This window comes from Microcaecilia unicolor, chromosome 3 (assembly GCF_901765095.1).
Source record: "Microcaecilia unicolor chromosome 3, aMicUni1.1, whole genome shotgun sequence".
In the NCBI taxonomy this organism is placed as follows: domain Eukaryota; kingdom Metazoa; phylum Chordata; class Amphibia; order Gymnophiona; family Siphonopidae; genus Microcaecilia; species Microcaecilia unicolor.
Window position 1 is genome coordinate 389,246,078 of NC_044033.1, and position 16,893 is coordinate 389,262,970.

Below are 16,893 nucleotides of genomic sequence, written 5' to 3' on the forward strand. Positions count from 1 at the left end.
TGATATTTAAAATTGAGAAGATTAAGACTAGTCTAACCTGAAAATTGCCTCCCACAAAGTCTCTAATAATGTGGTGGAAGAAGACTTCTGTAGAGAAGAATTCTTTGAACTCCTTACACTTCTATTCTGAACTGTCCAGTATGTTACTTGGGTCTCAAATAGTTTCTCCATGCTGCTTGCCAGCAGCACATCCTGAAGAAAATATCACCACTCTTTCTTCCACTAGACCAGCTGAGTTTACTCTTGCCACCAGACGGGTCAAATAGTACCCCCACTGGCTCCAATCTCAGCAAGCGGCAAAGGATTTACCAATGATGAAGGTATCACATGGCTCAGTGATATTTTGTTCTCCAGCAGATCCAGTGGCTCACCTTCCCCAGCTGGCACTCGCAACCCTGTCTCTGTCCCCATGTTTGACAACTGAGACACCTTAATAGCAAACTGATCCATTGGTCTGAACACTTGCTGAGGCAGCAACAAAGCAGGATAAATGTGGAATTTTCCTATCACTTACCCATCCAAAATAAGAGAGAAAAAACACAGGAGTAACACTGTAGAACAGTAATAATGGCCAGAATCTGAGCAGCTGGTCATCTTGCTCCTCCCTTTCATGGTCCTATTTCATATTTAGCAATGGAAATTACACATATATTATACTTTCAAAAAAGTCCACCTCTGTCATTTACACCAGCTCTGAGCTATACTATAAATGCCAGCTAACTTATTTGAACCTGAGGTTTGGATTAGTAATTTTGAAGTGGGGGGGGGGGGGGGGGGGGGGGAGTGATTTGCTCTCTGATGTTCAAAACCACCTTAAGAGAAGAAATACTGAATTTTCAGCTCCTTAATTTTCTCTCCCTGGGTATGCAATTTTGTAAAGTCCAGTACTTATACATTTAGGATTAGGTTCTACATAAGATGCCTAAAAAAATTGGTGCTGAAACGAAATGGGTCTAAGCTTATTCTATAAAGTACGCTAAATTTAGTCTTACTTTATAAAATAAGCCTACATTTCCACACGGTTTATAGAATATGCTGAGTGCCCATCAATGTGATTAAATTTAGTCGCAGCCAGTTACGCCAAGTAAAACTTGATGTAAATGAAGACGCTTAAATTAAGAACGGACCAGGTGTATAATCACATGCATAGATTTTCAAAACGCCCATGACCTGCCCATTCTATGCCACCTTTTCAACTATGCGACTTAGAATTTAAACGTATCACATTATAAAAAACGCTTAGGCACTTCTGCACATAAATTCTAATGCCAAATAGTGTCAATAATTGCTTAAGTGGCAATTTTTAGCGCTGATTGGGCTGTTACCTAATTAAATTGCACACGCAAACACATAATACAACTGAATTTGCGTGCACAATTTAAGTTGCACTATACAGAATCCCGGGGTTAAGTACTGGTACCTGTAGGTAGCAAAATCTTCAGCTTTCATGTGCAAACGCTGGCAATTGGATATATAAAGTCCCAAGAGATGCCACTCTTTTTGAATTTTTTATTTTTGGTAAAATATTTATAACTCAGATTTTAATCTATCCAAAAAGGTTCAGCATACTACAAAATGGCTGTTCCCACTATAAATACTGAGAAAACAGGTATTTTTCATTAGCCCTATATATATTACATGAAAGGCTTTGTTTTCATAGACCCTTTTGTAAAATAAGCTGCAAATTGCGAACATTATGAATTAGGTGTCCCTTAGGCTTCTCAATGTTGCCCTCTGAATGATTAAGCAATGCAAGACCTCAAAATAAATTTCTTCTTCATTCTTTTGCCAGTTTTAGTCCATCATTTACTTCTGCACTATACCTGATTTTTCTCCCAGTAAAATCTTCTTTAAAAAGCAATGATCTGATATTATTTATGTCTTAACATAGCATAACATCTGATCTTATATCCCGCTTACACCTTGCAGTTCAAAGCGGGTAACAGTAACATCAAGAGCCAAAAAATCCTCTGAGAGGACAGTTAAAGCGAATGCTACATACCTGTAGAAGGTATTCTCCGAGGACAGCAGGCTGATTGTTCTCAATGATGGGTGACGTCCACGGCAGCCCCCTCCAATTTGCTAGTCCTCGCGCGCCGATGTGCACCGCGCATGCGTGGCCGTCTTCCCGCCCGAACCGGCTCGTGTTCGTCAGTCCCGTATGTAGCAAGACAAAGACAAGGGAAGACACAACTCCAAAGGGGAGGCGGGCGGGTTTGTGAGAACAATCAGCCTGCTGTCCTCGGAGAATACCTTCTACAGGTATGTAGCATTCGCTTTCTCCGATGACAAGCAGGCTGCTTGTTCTCACTGATGGGGTATCCCTAGCCCCCAGGCTCACTCAAAACAACAAACAAGGTCAATTGGGCCTCGCAACTTATCCAACTAACTGAGAGTGTAGCCTGGAACAGAATAAACATGGGCCTAGGGGGGTGGAGTTGGATTCTAAACCCCAAACAGATTCTGAAGCACTGACTGCCCGAACCGACTGTCGCGTCGGGTATCCTGCTGCAGGCAGTAATGAGATGTGAATGTGTGGACAGATGACCACGTCGCAGCTTTGCAGATCTCTTCAATAGTGGCTGACTTCAAGTGGGCCACTGACGCTGCCATGGCTCTAACATTGTGAGCCGTGACATGACCCTCAAGAGCCAGCCCAGCCTGGGCGTAAGTGAAGGAAATGCAATCTGCTAGCCAATTGGATATGGTGCGTTTCCCCACAGCCACTCCCCTCCTGTTGGGATCAAAAGTCTGTTGGGCTGTGTCCGCTCCAGATAGAAGGCCAATGCTCTTTTGCAGTCCAATGTGTGCAGCTGACGTTCAGCAGGGCAGGAATGAGGACGGGGGAAAAATATTGACAAGACAATTGACTGGTTCAGATGGAACTCCGACACTACCTTCGGCAAGAACTTAGGGTGAGTGCGGAGGACTACTCTATTGTGATGAAACTTGGTATAAGGAGCTTGAGCTACCAGGGCCTGAAGCTCACTGACTCTACGAGCTGAAGTAACTGCCACCAAGAAAATGACCTTCCAGGTCAAGTACTTCAGATGGCAGGAGTTCAGTGGCTCAAATGGAGGTTTCATCAGCTGGGTGAGAACGACATTGAGATCCCATGACACTGTAGGAGGCTTGACGGGGAGCTTTGACAAAAGCAAACCTCTCATGAAGCGAACAACTAAAGGCTGTCCTGAGATCGGCTTACCTTCCACACGGTAATGGTATGCACTGATTGCACTAAGGTGAACCCTTACAGAGTTGGTCTTGAGACCAGACTCAGACAAGTGCAGAAGGTATTCAAGCAGGGTCTGTGTAGGACAAGAGCGAGGATCTAGGGCCTTGCTGTCGCACCAGACGGCAAACCTCCTCCACAGAAAGAAGTAACTCCTCTTAGTGGAATCTTTCCTGGAAGCAAGCAAGATACGGGAGACACCCTCTGACAGACCCAAAGAGGCAAAGTCTACGCTCTCAACATCCAGGCCGTGAGAGCCAGTGACCGGAGGCTGGGATGCAGAAGCGCCCCTTCATCCTGTGTGATGAGGGTCGGAAAACACTCCAATCTCCACGGTTCTTCGGAGGACAACTCCAGAAGAAGAGGGAACCAGATCTGACGCGGCCAAAAAGGAGCAATCAGAATCATGGTGCCTCGGTCTTGCTTGAGTTTCAACAAAGTCTTCCCCACCAGAGGTATGGGAGGATAAGCATACAGCAGACCCTCCCCCCAGTCCCGGAGGAAGGCATCCGATGCCAGTCTGCCGTGGGCCTGAAGCCTGGAACAGAACTGAGGGACTTTGTGGTTGGCTCGAGATGCGAAGAGATCTACCAAGGGGGTGCCCCACACCTGGAAGATCTGTCGCACTACCCGGGAATTGAGCGACCACTCGTGAGGTTGCATAATCCTGCTCAACCTGTCGGCCAGACTGTTGTTTACGCCTGCCAGATATGTGGCTTGGAGCACCATGCCGTAACGGCGAGCCCAGAGCCACATGCTGACGGCTTCCTGACACAGGGGGCGAGATCCGGTGCCCCCCTGCTTGTTGATGTAATACATGGCAACCTGGTTGTCCGTCTGAATTTGGATAATTTGATGGGACAGCCGATCTCTGAAAGCCTTCAGAGCGTTCCAGACCGCTCGTAACTCCAGAAGATTGATCTGCAGATCGCGTTCCTGGAGGGACCAGCTTCCTTGGGTGTGAAGCCCATCGACATGAGCTCCCCACCCCAGGAGAGACGCATCTGTAGTCAGCACTTTTTGTGGCTGAGGAATTTGGAAAGGACGTCCCAGAGTCAAATTGGACCAAATCGTCCACCAATACAGGGATTTGAGAAAACTCGTGGACAGGTGGATCACGTCTTCTAGATCCCCAGCAGCCTGAAACCACTGGGAAGCTAGGGTCCATTGGGCAGAGTGAGGAACTGAGAAGCGTGAGAGTCAGATGGGTCATCAGCGTGTATGTTAAAGTCTCCAAGAATGAGGGACAGGGATGAGGGTTCAAGAAAGATGGAGAGCCAGGCATCGAAGTCGGTAAGGAAGGAAGAGAGGGACTTATCAGGGGGGCGGTAAATGACTGCAATTCTGAGTGGCAGCGGGTAGAATAGAATAGGAATTTGGAAAGGACGTCCCAAAGTCAAATTGGACCAAATCGTCCACCACTGCAGGGATTTGAGAAAACTCGTGGACAGGTGGATCACATCCTCTAGATACCCAGCAGCCTGAAACCACTGGGAAGCTAGGGTCCATTGAGCAGATCGCATGTGAAGACGGGCCATGGGAGTCACATGAACTGTGGAGGCCATGTGGCCCAGCAATCTCAACATCTGCCGAGCTGTGATCTGCTGGGACGCTCGCACCCAAGAGAATCCAGCAGAGCTCCTATGAATTCGAGTCTTTGTACTGGGAGAAGGTGGGACTTTGGATAATTTATCACAAACCCCAGTAGCTCCAGGAGGCGAATAGTCATCTGCATGGACTGTAGAGCTCCTGCCTCGGATGTGTTCTTCACCAGCCAATCGTCGAGATAGGGGAACACGTGCACTCCCAGCCTGCGAAGCGCCGCTGCTACTACAGCCAGGCACTTCGTGAACACTCTGGGCGCAGAGGCGAGCCCAAAGGGTAGCACACAGCACTGGAAGTGACGTGTGCCCAGCTGAAATCGCAGATACTGCCTGTGAGCTGGCAGTATCAGGATGTGCGTGTAGGCGTCCTTCAAGTCCAGAGAGCATAGCCAATCGTTTTCCTGAATCATGGGAAGAAGGGTGTCCAGGGAAAGCATCCTGAACTTTTCCTTGACCAGATATTTGTTCAGGGCCCTTAGGTCTAGGATGGGACGCATCCCCCCTGTTTTCTTTTCCACAAGGACGTACCTGGAATAGAATCCCAGCCCTTCTTGCTCGGATGGCACGGGCTCGACCGCATTGGCGCTGAGAAGGGCGGAGAGTTCCTCTGCAAGTACCTGCTTGTGCTGGAAGCTGTAGGACTGAGCTCCCGGTGGGTAATTTGGAGGGTTCGAGGCCAAATTGAGGGTGTATCCGTGCCGGACTATTTGAAAAACCCACCGGTCAGAGGTTATAAGAGGCCACCTTTGGTGAAAAACTTTCAACCTCCCCTCGACCGGCAGATCGCCCGGCACGGACACGCTGATGTTGGCTATGCTCTGCTGGAGCCAGTCAAAAGCTCGTTCCCTGCTGGGGAGCAGTGGGACCTTGCTGAGGCGCACGCTCCTGACGAGAGCGAGCGCGCTGGGGCTTAGCCTGGGCCGCAGGCTTTCGAGAGGGAGGATTGTACCTACGCTTACCAGAAGAGTAGGGAACAGCCCTCCTTCCCCCATCAAAACGTCTACCTGAAGAGGTAGATGCTGAAGGCTGTCGGCGGGAGAACTTGTCGAAAGCGGTATCCCGCTGGTGGAGCTGTTCTACCACCTGTTCGACTTTTTCTTCAAAAATGTTGTCCGTTCGGCAAGGAGAGTCCGCAATCCGCTGCTGGATCCTATTCTCCAGGTCGGAGGCACACAGCCATGAGAGTCTGCGCATCACCACACCTTGAGCAGCGGCCCTGGACGCAACATCAAAGGTATCATATACCCCTCTGGCCAGGAATTTTCTGCACGCCTTCAGCTGCCTGACCACCTCCTGAAACGGCTTGGCTTGCTCAGGAGGGAGCTTGTCCACCAAGCCCGCCAACTGCCGCACATTGTTCCGCATATGGATGCTCGTGTAGAGCTGGTAAGACTGGATTTTGGCCACGAGCATAGAGGAATGATAGGCCTTCCTCCCAAAGGAGTCTAAGGTTCTGGAGTCTTTGCCCGGGGGTGCCGAAGCATGCTGTCTAGAACTCTTAGCCTTCTTTAGGGCCAGATCCACCACACCAGAGTCATGAGGCAACTGAGTGCGCATCAGCTCTGGGTCCCCATGGATCAGATACTGGGATTCGATCTTCTTGGGAATGTGGGGATTAGAGGCTTGGTCCAGTTCGCCAGCAATGTCTTTTTTAGGACATGATGCATGGGTACTGTGGACGCTTCCTTAGGTGGAGAAGGATAGTACAAGAGCTCAAACATTTCAGCCCTGGGCTCATCCTCCACAACCACCGGGAAGGGGATGGCCGTAGACATCTCCCGGACAAAGGCCGCGAAAGACAGACTCTCGGGAGGAGAAAGCTGCCTTTCAGGAGAGGGAGTGGGATCAGAAGGAAGGCCATCAGACTCCTCGTCAGAGAAATATCTGATGTCCTCCTCCTCCTCCCACGAGGCCTCACCATTGGTATCAGACACAAGTTCACGAACCTGTGTCTGAAGCCGTGCCCGACTCGACTCCGTGGAAACACGGCATGAGCGTCGAGAGGTGGACTCCCTCGTCAGCACCGGCGAAGCTCCCTCCGCCGACGTCGTCGGGGAGTCCGCCTGGGAGGCGGCCGTATCCGGTACCAAGGGGCCCGCCGTCGCTTCACTCGACGGTACTGGTGACGCAAGCACCCCCGGTACCGGAGAAGGGTGCAACAGCTCTCCCAGAATCTCTGGAAAAACGGCCCGGAGACTCTCGTGCAGAGCAGCTGTGGAGAAAGACTGGGAAGCCGATGCAGATGTTGAGGTCAGAGTCTGTTCCGGGCGTGGAGGCGGTTCTGGGCTGTCCAAGGGGGAGCGCATCGACACCTCCTGAACAGAGGGTGAGCGGTCCTCCCGGTGCCGATGCCTACTGGGTGCCGACTGCCTCGGCAACCCAGAGCTCTCGGTACCGAGGCGGGAAGGAGACCGGTGACGATGTTTCTTTGACTTCTTCAAGCGAAGCATGTCACCGGAGCTTCCTGGTACCGACGAGGACGTAGAATCCAACCATCGCTTCCTCGGGGCCGAGGCCAAAGAAGGTCGGTCTCGGGGGGGCTGTACCGCAGGAGCCCTCAGGGTAGGGGGAGACCCACCCGAAGGCTCACCGCCACCAGCAGGGGAATGGACAGCCCTCACCTGCACTCCTGACGAAGCACCACCGTCCGACATCAGCACCAGTGGGGGTCCCGGTACCACCGACGTCGACGCAGCCTTTCGATGCCTCGGTACCGACGATGCAGGAGGTCGGATCCTCGATGCAGTCGATGCCGAGGTCGATGACTTCGATGCAGTCGACGCCGATGCGCATTCCACTGGGCCAATCTCGCTACCTGAGTCCGCTTTTTCAAAAGAGCGCAAAGACTACAGGCCTGCGGGCGGTGCCCAGCCCCGAGACACTGAAGACACGACGCGTGCCTATCAGTGAGCAAGATTACCCGGGCGCACTGGGTGCACTTCTTGAAGCCGCTGGAAGACTTCGATGACATGGGCGGAAAAATCACGCCGGCGAAATCAAAATTCGCGATGACGACGGAAGGCACCAAAAAGGAGAAAAAACCCGTACCGAGGCCAAAAAGGCCGGTCCCGAAAGCGAAAGGAAACTTATGCGGGGCAAAAGCTGGAAGCACGGGAAAGGGGTAAAGACCGTAAAGGTCCTTTTATTTTTTTTAGCGAAAATCACGAAGACGCGCGAGGTCAACTTGAGGGGCACGAAACGGCAGCAAAACACGACCGTCCCAAGCGCGGGCAAAAGAAGACTGACGAACACGAGCCGGTTCGGGCGGGAAGACGGCCACGCACGCGCGGTGCGCACTGGTGCGCGAGGGCTAGCAAAGGCCTTTGCTAGTGAAGATTCCAATTGGAGGGGGCTGCCGTGGACGTCACCCATCAGTGAGAACAAGCAGCCTGCTTGTCCTCGGAGAAAAAGGGGCGACAATTATAATTAAAACTATGGTTACAAATATTTTTGTAGTTCAAATTTTTAAAAGAGCAGAGTCTTAATATTCTTTCTAAACTATATCCAATGACTGGCGGCTTGAAATACCAGTGTCGTTTCAAACATTTTTAGTCTTTTCCTTCCTCTTGGCGAAGGAAAGGAAAACACAGTTGGACAATTTAGCCTTCTGTCTGTTGAGGAGACAGCAAATTGGAAATGGGAGTATAAATAATTTGGCACCAGTCCATGTAATATATAAAAAAACAGGCCAATTTAAAAAGAACTCTAGCCTCAATGGGCAGATAATGAAGTTTAACATAAAATAAAGAAACTCTGTCATATTTAGCTAAACCAAAAATCAGGCGTCCTGCTGTGTTCTGTATGGTCTGTAGTCATTTCAGTTATATAGCTCAAGTAACCATGATCACAGTAATCCTCAGTAATCCAACTGAGAGAATAAGAATGGGATCTTGCCAGGTATTTGTGACCTGTGAATTGGCCACTGTTGGAAACAGAATGCTGGGCTTGATGGACCTTTGGTCTGTCCCAGTATGGTATTACTTATGTACTTATGTAGATTGCCTGTACCAGGAGTCTGAATTGATCTTTCTCAAAGTAGTTTTGGATGCAGCAAAAGTTTCCTCCTCAGAAAAAAAAATGATTTAATTTCTAGGGAGGAGATTTGGGCTTTCATAGAAACTGAACTGTCACTGTCAACTAAGACACCCTAGACCTTTATCAGTATGAACAGCTTGTATCGTACTTGATTAATATAAATAGAACTGGGAATAGAATCTGGCTTATTGTCCAAACACAGACATTTGGTCTTATCAATATTGAGTTTTAGCTTATGGCTAAGCAACTATTCTCCCAGGAAATTTATACACTTATGAACCCTAGAAAGATCAATCTCTGTAGTAGAATTTGACAGTAAAAGTACAGAAATATCATATGTATAACTGTACAACAAAAACCCATTACTTTCCAAACACATACCCCAATGAGTGCAGAAAAACATCAAACAATATGGTGTAGAGACATGCGACTCCTAGGGCAGTAGTAGAGGATACCTGCTTGGCTCCTCCGTTTCCCCACTGAATCGACCATATATCCTGCATATTTTTCTTGCAACAAACAAGTAATAAAGCTTCCTTCCCTTTCGTTGTGCTCATTGGCTTGGCGAAAATTTTGAGGATTTTGCTTTTGCAATGGCGTTGAGATTGACCCACAGGGCTCTGGACAATCATAAAGAGTCAAAGGTAAGATGACAGCTTAATTGGCCCTGCCAAGTCTTTCGGTATGTTCTGAACAGTCTAGGGAGACTGTGTCAGAAGTGCAGGCTGCAGTGTCACATCCGTCGCTCCCTCCGGCTGCTCCTCTGCGGAAAGCAGGAACCGGTGTCCATCGCGGCGAGGGCCGGCCTTCTCGAGGCTGCGGCGGAGAGCCGGGGCTCACCGCGGCGATAGCCACCCAGTCCGGGCCCGAGGCCGTGGGCCAGCGATCGCGGCTGCCGGGCTCTCGATCGCCGGCTATGGGGTCCGTGCTTGCGTCAGTGGGGAGAATGGCGCCAAGACGCGATGGCCGGCGTCTCCTTCACTTTCGGGCGCGGGAACCCAAAGCTCCGCCTCTGAGGAGTTAGATTGGGAGGCCGGTGCTGTAGTCCCGCCTGGGAGGTCGGACGGAACCAATCAGAAGGAGTTTGTCAGTAACCAGGTTCTGATTGGCCGGCCATGTCGGCTGGGGCTGGGCGGTTGAATGCTGATAGTATTTAAGGAACGGGCCTGAGATAAGACTTTGCTTCAGGTTCTGTTTCCCGAGGCCAGTCTTCGTGTGTTCCAGTTCTCAGTTGGTTTCCTAGCTCTCCTGGTTTTGACCTTTGGACTGTTTCTGGATTACTCTGCTAGCCGCCTGCCTTGACCTTTTGCCTGTTTCAGACTACGCTGCGAGCTGCCTGCCCTGACTTGTTGCCGGTTTTGGACTCCTCTGTTTTCCACCTGCCCTCTTCACTCCTGGTTCCAGTTCTGGGTCAGTTCGTCAACCCCGCGGTTCCGGAAGTCCCGTTGACTGCCTGCAGCTGGGGGCTCAACCCTTGGTGAACGGCGGTCGCCGCGGGTGAAGACTTCAGAGGACAGCCGTGCAAGACTTGGGGTTGCACGGCTGTCCTCTGAGGTCCTTCGGGGCCTTGCGGGACCTAAGGGCTCACCTTCTTTTCAGACAAGACAGCACTTGGCATCTCTTGCGGACCCTTTTAAATCTGAATGGGCTTTCAGCTAGGCTCTGGGACAGGTGGTTATGCATGACCTTAGGAGGTTGTTTTTAGTGTTTTGCATCTGCGCAGAAGTGAGCTCTCCTGCAAGCCTTGCGTGGTGGGCAATTTATGATAACCGGAAAGTCTCGTGTTTCCAAGATTATACTGCTAAGGTGCACACTTAGCGAAAAGCTTTTGCCATCTTATGTACTGAACTTTACGTTCAGAAGATTTTGTGTGCCTTACTTTACTCAGCGTGACTTTGGATTATGTATGATGGTCAAACCAATTTTTTTTTACCTCTGTGGTGGCAGCAAAAACATTTATTCAAACTCTCCCACCCAGTGCAGGAACAAGTAGCTGCTTCTGTGGGCTTTGGATCTGCAATTAGCTTTAATCCGTTTGGACCAGTTCTTTGCTTTCTTTGTTTGGTATATTTTGCCTGAGCACATTAGGACTTTTATATTGGATTTTATTCATGTTTCTTGTATAAGCTTTTTTTTTTCAGTTTGATCAGGATATGTGATTCAATATTTTGTTTTTACCGGTCACCTGGGATTGGTCATGGTAAGGTAGGAGTGGGCAGGGGTGTCCACGTGTCAGATCCCATGGAATATGGGACAGTATTTTGGGGGGTTTGGGTAGGGGTTGGGTTTGGAATTATGAGGGGGGGCCATGGGGATGGTGATGGGAGGTTAGGGGAGAAAAATGGAAATCAGACAACTGAAAAATTTTTTGTTCACGGTTTTCACCGATTTTGGTTGTACATATTTGGTTGTTTTCTTGCTTGATGAATTTATCCTATATAATAATTCTCACCACCAACGTTCTAATGTCTTGCCTGTGTCCGTGGCTCCGGCGTTGCTGAGCTAGGCTCCGTAGCCAGGCTGACGTCACTCACAGCTCCCCCTCCCACACATACACACATTGCCACGCGCAAATATGGCAACAAACAACACAGCAGAAAAAAAAAATAGCCTCACACAGCTAACTGAAAAGGCTCGAGGCTGCCGCCCTCCCAAAACACTACTGATGCGGACCACAAGCTCCCTCCACAGATACTGGCATCAGCAAAAAAAACCAGAAACAGCTCCACACTGCCTGACATGAAACACTCCCTCCACAGTTATTGGTGTGCAGGACACCACACTCAATTACGGAGTACTGGTAAGGAGGGAGGTGATGCTCACTAACTTTAATGCATGTTCCCTGACTTTCAAAAACTGTCTTCACCCACCCCCGAGACACTGCCCGCCTCTGTTGAAAACCCTCTCTCAGTCTCACACACACACACACGTCTGTCACACACTTCCTTGCGATGTCTCCACCCATGCCGCTACCCTCCCCCGTCCGAGTCTGGCCCCGCCGATCCCCCTCCATGCATGTCGATCCAACCCCCCCCCCCTACAAACTCGCCACTCCCGCGCGGGGCCCCCCCCCCCCTTTTTTCTTTCTTTCTCTCTCTCTCTCTCTCTCACACACACACACACACACACACACACACACACACACACACAATGTCTGTCAGAGACGTTTACAAACTTCCTGGCGATGCCTCCACCCATGCCGCTACCCTCCCCCCCTCCGAGTCTGGCCCCGCTGATCCCCCTCCGTGCATGTCGACCTACCCCCCTCCAAAATTGCCACTCCCGTCCCTACCCCTCTGTCTCACACACACGTCAGCCACAGACGCGCACAAACTTCCTGCCGATGCCTCCACCCATTCTGCTACCCTCCCCAACCCTGACTGGCCCCGCCGATCCCCCTCTGTGCATGTTGCCCCCCCTCCTTGAAAATCGCCTACCCCGCACCCCACCCTCTGTCTCACAGACATTCTCTGACACACCTCTGTCGGTATCTCAAACACACAGTCAATCACTCTCTCTCTCTCACACAGCCTCGCTGTGTCTCTCTGACTGTGACACAGACACACACAATCAATTGACATCCTGTCTTTCTCTCTCCCACACACACACAAATTGCTACGGTGTTTAACACACACACTCCATCTCTCACACGCCCCCCATCCGAGTCTGGCCCCGCCAATCCCCCTCCGTGCATGCTGACCCACCCCCCTCCAAAATCGCCACACCTGCCCCTACCCCTCTGTCACACACACACACAATGTCTGTCACAGACGCATACAAACTTCCTTGCGATGCCTACAACCATGCTGCTACCCTCCCCACCCCTGACTGGCCCCACCGATCCCCCTCTGTGCACGTCGCCCACCTCCTCAAAAATCACCTACCCCGCACCCCACCCTCTGTCTCAGACACATTTTCTGACACACTCACTCTGTCGGTATCTCTCAAACACAGTGAATCACTCTCTCTCTCACACAGCCTCGCTGTGTCTCTCTGTCTGTGACACACACAATCGACACTCTTTCTCTCTCCCACACACTAAGTCGGCCCACACACACACACACTGTCACAGTTTATCTCTCTCTCACTCACACACACACAGTCTCTCTCTCACACAGACTCACACACACACACTCGCACATTCACTCTCTCTCTCACACACAGTCACTGTCAAACACACTCTGTCAAACATACACACTCAAAGAAAAACCTTGCTAGCGCCCGTTTCTTACAGAATGGGCCTTTTTTACTAGTCATCAATAAAAGATTAAAAAAAGAACAATATTGGGGAAAGAGGAGAAACCTGGGTAATTCCACAGGGATTATGACACTTCTAGAAAAGGACACATTCATCCTGACCCTAATAAGACCTATTAGTCAAAAAACCACAAAATCATTTCCAGAATATTTCCAGCAATGTCTATTTCCTCCATGGTCTGTAAAAGAATAGTATGAACTACCGAACCAAAAGCTGAGGAAATGTCAATCAGAAGAATAAAGGCACTCTTTCCTTCACTCAACAGTACCCTGGCATGATCCAATAATGAACTTGAGCCAGTCAGTGCATATACTGACATATCTCTTACACTTGTCTGTCTTATGTTTCCATCAACTGCTTCAGACCAACTGACATCCAGCTCTGTGAGGCCCTTTTTCAACAGTTTGATGCCATATCTTGGGTTTCCTGGACCTCTTTTCCCTTATTGCTTCCAGTTCATAGCTTGCCTTGGTTTATGCTGAATTTCCATTCTTTATAGGTGCCCAAACCATGTAAGTTGCTGAATAGTGTGATATAGCTATAGGAATCCTACTCAATGTATATACTCAGATACAAAAGCTAGGCTTTTGTCTTTTTTCTTAGTGTGATATAGCTATAGGAATTCTACTCAGTGTGTATACACAGATCTCCAAGCTAGGCTGATATTATCTCTGTTTAATTTTGTAGTGCTCTTGCAGGGGGATGATCGGAAGCAAACGCCGGGGCTAGAGGCTGTTAGCGCCATACTAGCACTGGCGTTTGCTAACACCCCATGATCAGAGCCCTTGAGCGCGTGAACGCAACTAGCATGCAAATGCATGCTAAACAGGGCTAAACATATTCATCCCCAATGACCAACGGCCAAGCGCACCAAAGATTGGGTCGCTGGCCACAGCAAACCCTACACCAGCTCTGAGCTGGCGTTAGGGTTTGCAGATCATTGGGGAGGAATGGTGAGCCCTGTCTAGCATGCATTTGCATACCAGCAGGCCCCCATTCCCCCCAACAGCAAACCTGCAAGCAAAAGGGGGCTGGAAGTCCCCCCGATGATCCCCCCCTCCAACTCCCCCAGCAAAAGGTCCTTGGTGGCCTAGTGGCGACCAACCAACCAACCCCCCCCCCCCCCCCCCCAGCGACAGGGGGGCTTGAAGGTCCGCTGGTCCCCCCCCCCCCGACGATCCCCCCCTACCTTGTGTGTAGGAGGAGGAAGGGTAGCCATTTTGCGGCGTCGCAGGAAGAGGAGGGAGTCAGGCTAACCTCCCCCCTCCTACACACAAGGTAGGGGGGACTGGTGGTCCCCATGCTGGGGACTAGGAGGGGCTGGAGTCCCACCGGATTTCCAGCCCTCCTTGAACCTAGGGGGTGGGGGGATCGTCGGGGGGGGGGGGGGGGACCGGAGATCCAGTGGACCTCCTGCCCCCCTGTCGCTGGGAGGGGGGGTGGTCAGTTGGTTGCCACTAGGCCACCAGGGACCTTTTGCTGGGGGAGTTGGGGGGGGGGGCTGCAGACCCACCAGATCTCCAGCCCTTCCTGAACCTGGGGGGGGGAGGGATAGTCGGGGGGACTGGAGTTCCGCTGGACCTTCAGCCCTCGTTGCTCGGGGCAGGGGTAGTTGGGGCCTGGTGGTCCCATGGACCTCCAAAGCCCCTGTGTTTGACAGGTTTAGGCTTTTGACAGCCCAGACCTGTCAAACAAGTGCGGGAGGATTGTGCTGAGCGCATGCTCAGGCACAATTCTCTCGCACTTCTACCCCATGATCAGAGATAATTGCGTGCTTAAATCTACATGCAATTATCTCTGATCATCAGTGCGGTAAAGCCCTGCGCTGTTCCAGTGCTATTTTAGAGTGCTGTTTGGAACAGCGCGGGGCTTTTGATCATCTACTTGTTGGATTGCAAACAATGTGGAATACAATACTCACCAGGCAATAGAATAAAAAGTGTCAATCAATTATGCAAATTAAAATGAGCTTTAAAAAATTGTACTCAGTAAAAAGTAAAGTTTTTCCTTACCTTCTTGGAACAGCTGTTTGGCATATGATGGCTCTCTGCCCTGAGCCTGAAAAAAAGCATAAATACATTTCCTCACTAAATCCTCCCAGCCAGTGCTCCCTGAAGCTCTCAGAGAGCTGGTGTCAATGGAGATGATTTTACCTGTGACAGAAAGGGAAAAAAAACATAAGTGGATAAAGACAACAAAAAAAATGTAAATGAATCCTCAAACTGAAGTAGTATGTGAGGATTCTGAACTTTGGAACTATACTGTAGACTCCTTATAATGCAGTTATTGGGTAGCAACGTATTTGGCTGTATTATACCTGGAAAAAATGGACCTCCAACATTTTTCCAAATAACCCAAAAATGTCCTACAGCAGAAAATTCTGCCTGAAATTCAAGACATTTCTGAGTATTTTTTAACAGGATGGACTTCCAGCACATGAGCTCACAAAACAGTTGAGCTCATAATTAATGGAACCCCAGAATTCATTGAGCCAACAGCTCAGTGGCGTCAAAGACTTCATGAATGTGTCAAAGTTGGAGGACACCTTGAACCCAAATTATGAACTAAGAATAAAACCCATTATCCTAAGTATAGTCAAAGGTCATACTAAATGTTTCAACAATGGCAAAGTTTTTAAAAACTATGTAAGGATTTCTGTTTTTTTCCAGACACCGTGTATGATCATCTGCATCATTCCCCTCATTCTATGACAAGTCACCTAAATTTAAATGCCTGTTGCATGCTTAAATTTATAGAATACAGATATGTGCACACATGGCAGTAGAGCTCCAAACCACTATTCTATAATTATGACCTAAAATGGCTTAGTATGTAATTGTAAGGGGGAATTGACAGGAGAAGGACATGGGTGGGGCAGAGGCAATACTATATATTACATGCATAAATATTGTATTTAGATGCTAAACATTTACACCAGTGGCACAGCCAGACCTGACATTTTGGCTGGGCCCAGAGCTAATATGGGTGGGCACTATATATATATCAAACTTATCAGATATGTCTACTTTAATGGCAAATATGTCAACACACATAACAGTATAATTACAGCAACGGCTTATACTTTGCTTATAACAAATGTAAATGCCTGATTAAGCAAAACAGGAAGAAAACCTCTGAAGTCTTTTTCCCTTCCTTTGGCTCTACTGCTTTCTCTCTTTTCTGATGCTGACAAAATAAAACTGCCACAGTTTGACACATATCCTTCAACTTTGCTTTATAAGAAACGTATATCAAAGGACAGAATGAATCACAGATGAAGAACAAACCAAAAAAAACTTTACTGAAAATGATCCAACCTGAAGGCTACATCAGGGCCATTTGTAAAAAAAAAAAAAAAAAAATGTTTAATATAAAAACAAGAACAAAGCCATCTCTTACTTATCAAATGTAGAAAGTACAGGTGTGGTTACATGCACTCAAGAAGTGTAACTATTTAAAAAGAACAGTGCAGTGTGCTTTAATACAAAAACAGTAAGTGCATAATATGGTATGCATATTGTGTTATGGGGCAAAACACATTTTTTACATATGTGTTTGGTGTAGTGAGACAAAGAAAAAAAATCAAATACAGTTTAAATAAGGAGCACGTGTCTAATAGGGATTGACAAAAGGTATATCCTCTATAGTCAGCTCGGCCTTCTCAAAGGCTAAGAGCCTCTCTGTATATAGGCTTATAAAAATACCTCGTGGGCAGCACTAGTGATGTTTTAGATAAAATAAATTGGAATTTGGTGCTAATGTAC

The 16,893-nt window shown here is 48.9% G+C and overlaps 1 protein-coding gene across 5 annotated transcripts in view; it reads right to left on the reverse strand.

The window, feature by feature from the left end:
• Window positions 1–16,893, reverse strand: part of NCOA1 (nuclear receptor coactivator 1) — a 660,387-nt gene that overhangs the window by 277,898 nt on the left and 365,596 nt on the right. For all 5 annotated transcript variants that reach the window (XM_030198687.1, XM_030198689.1, XM_030198688.1 and 2 more), the window contains one exon: window positions 15,142–15,282. In XM_030198687.1, the coding sequence (XP_030054547.1) occupies window positions 15,142–15,282 (141 nt within the window). The remainder of the gene's footprint in view (window positions 1–15,141; window positions 15,283–16,893) is intronic.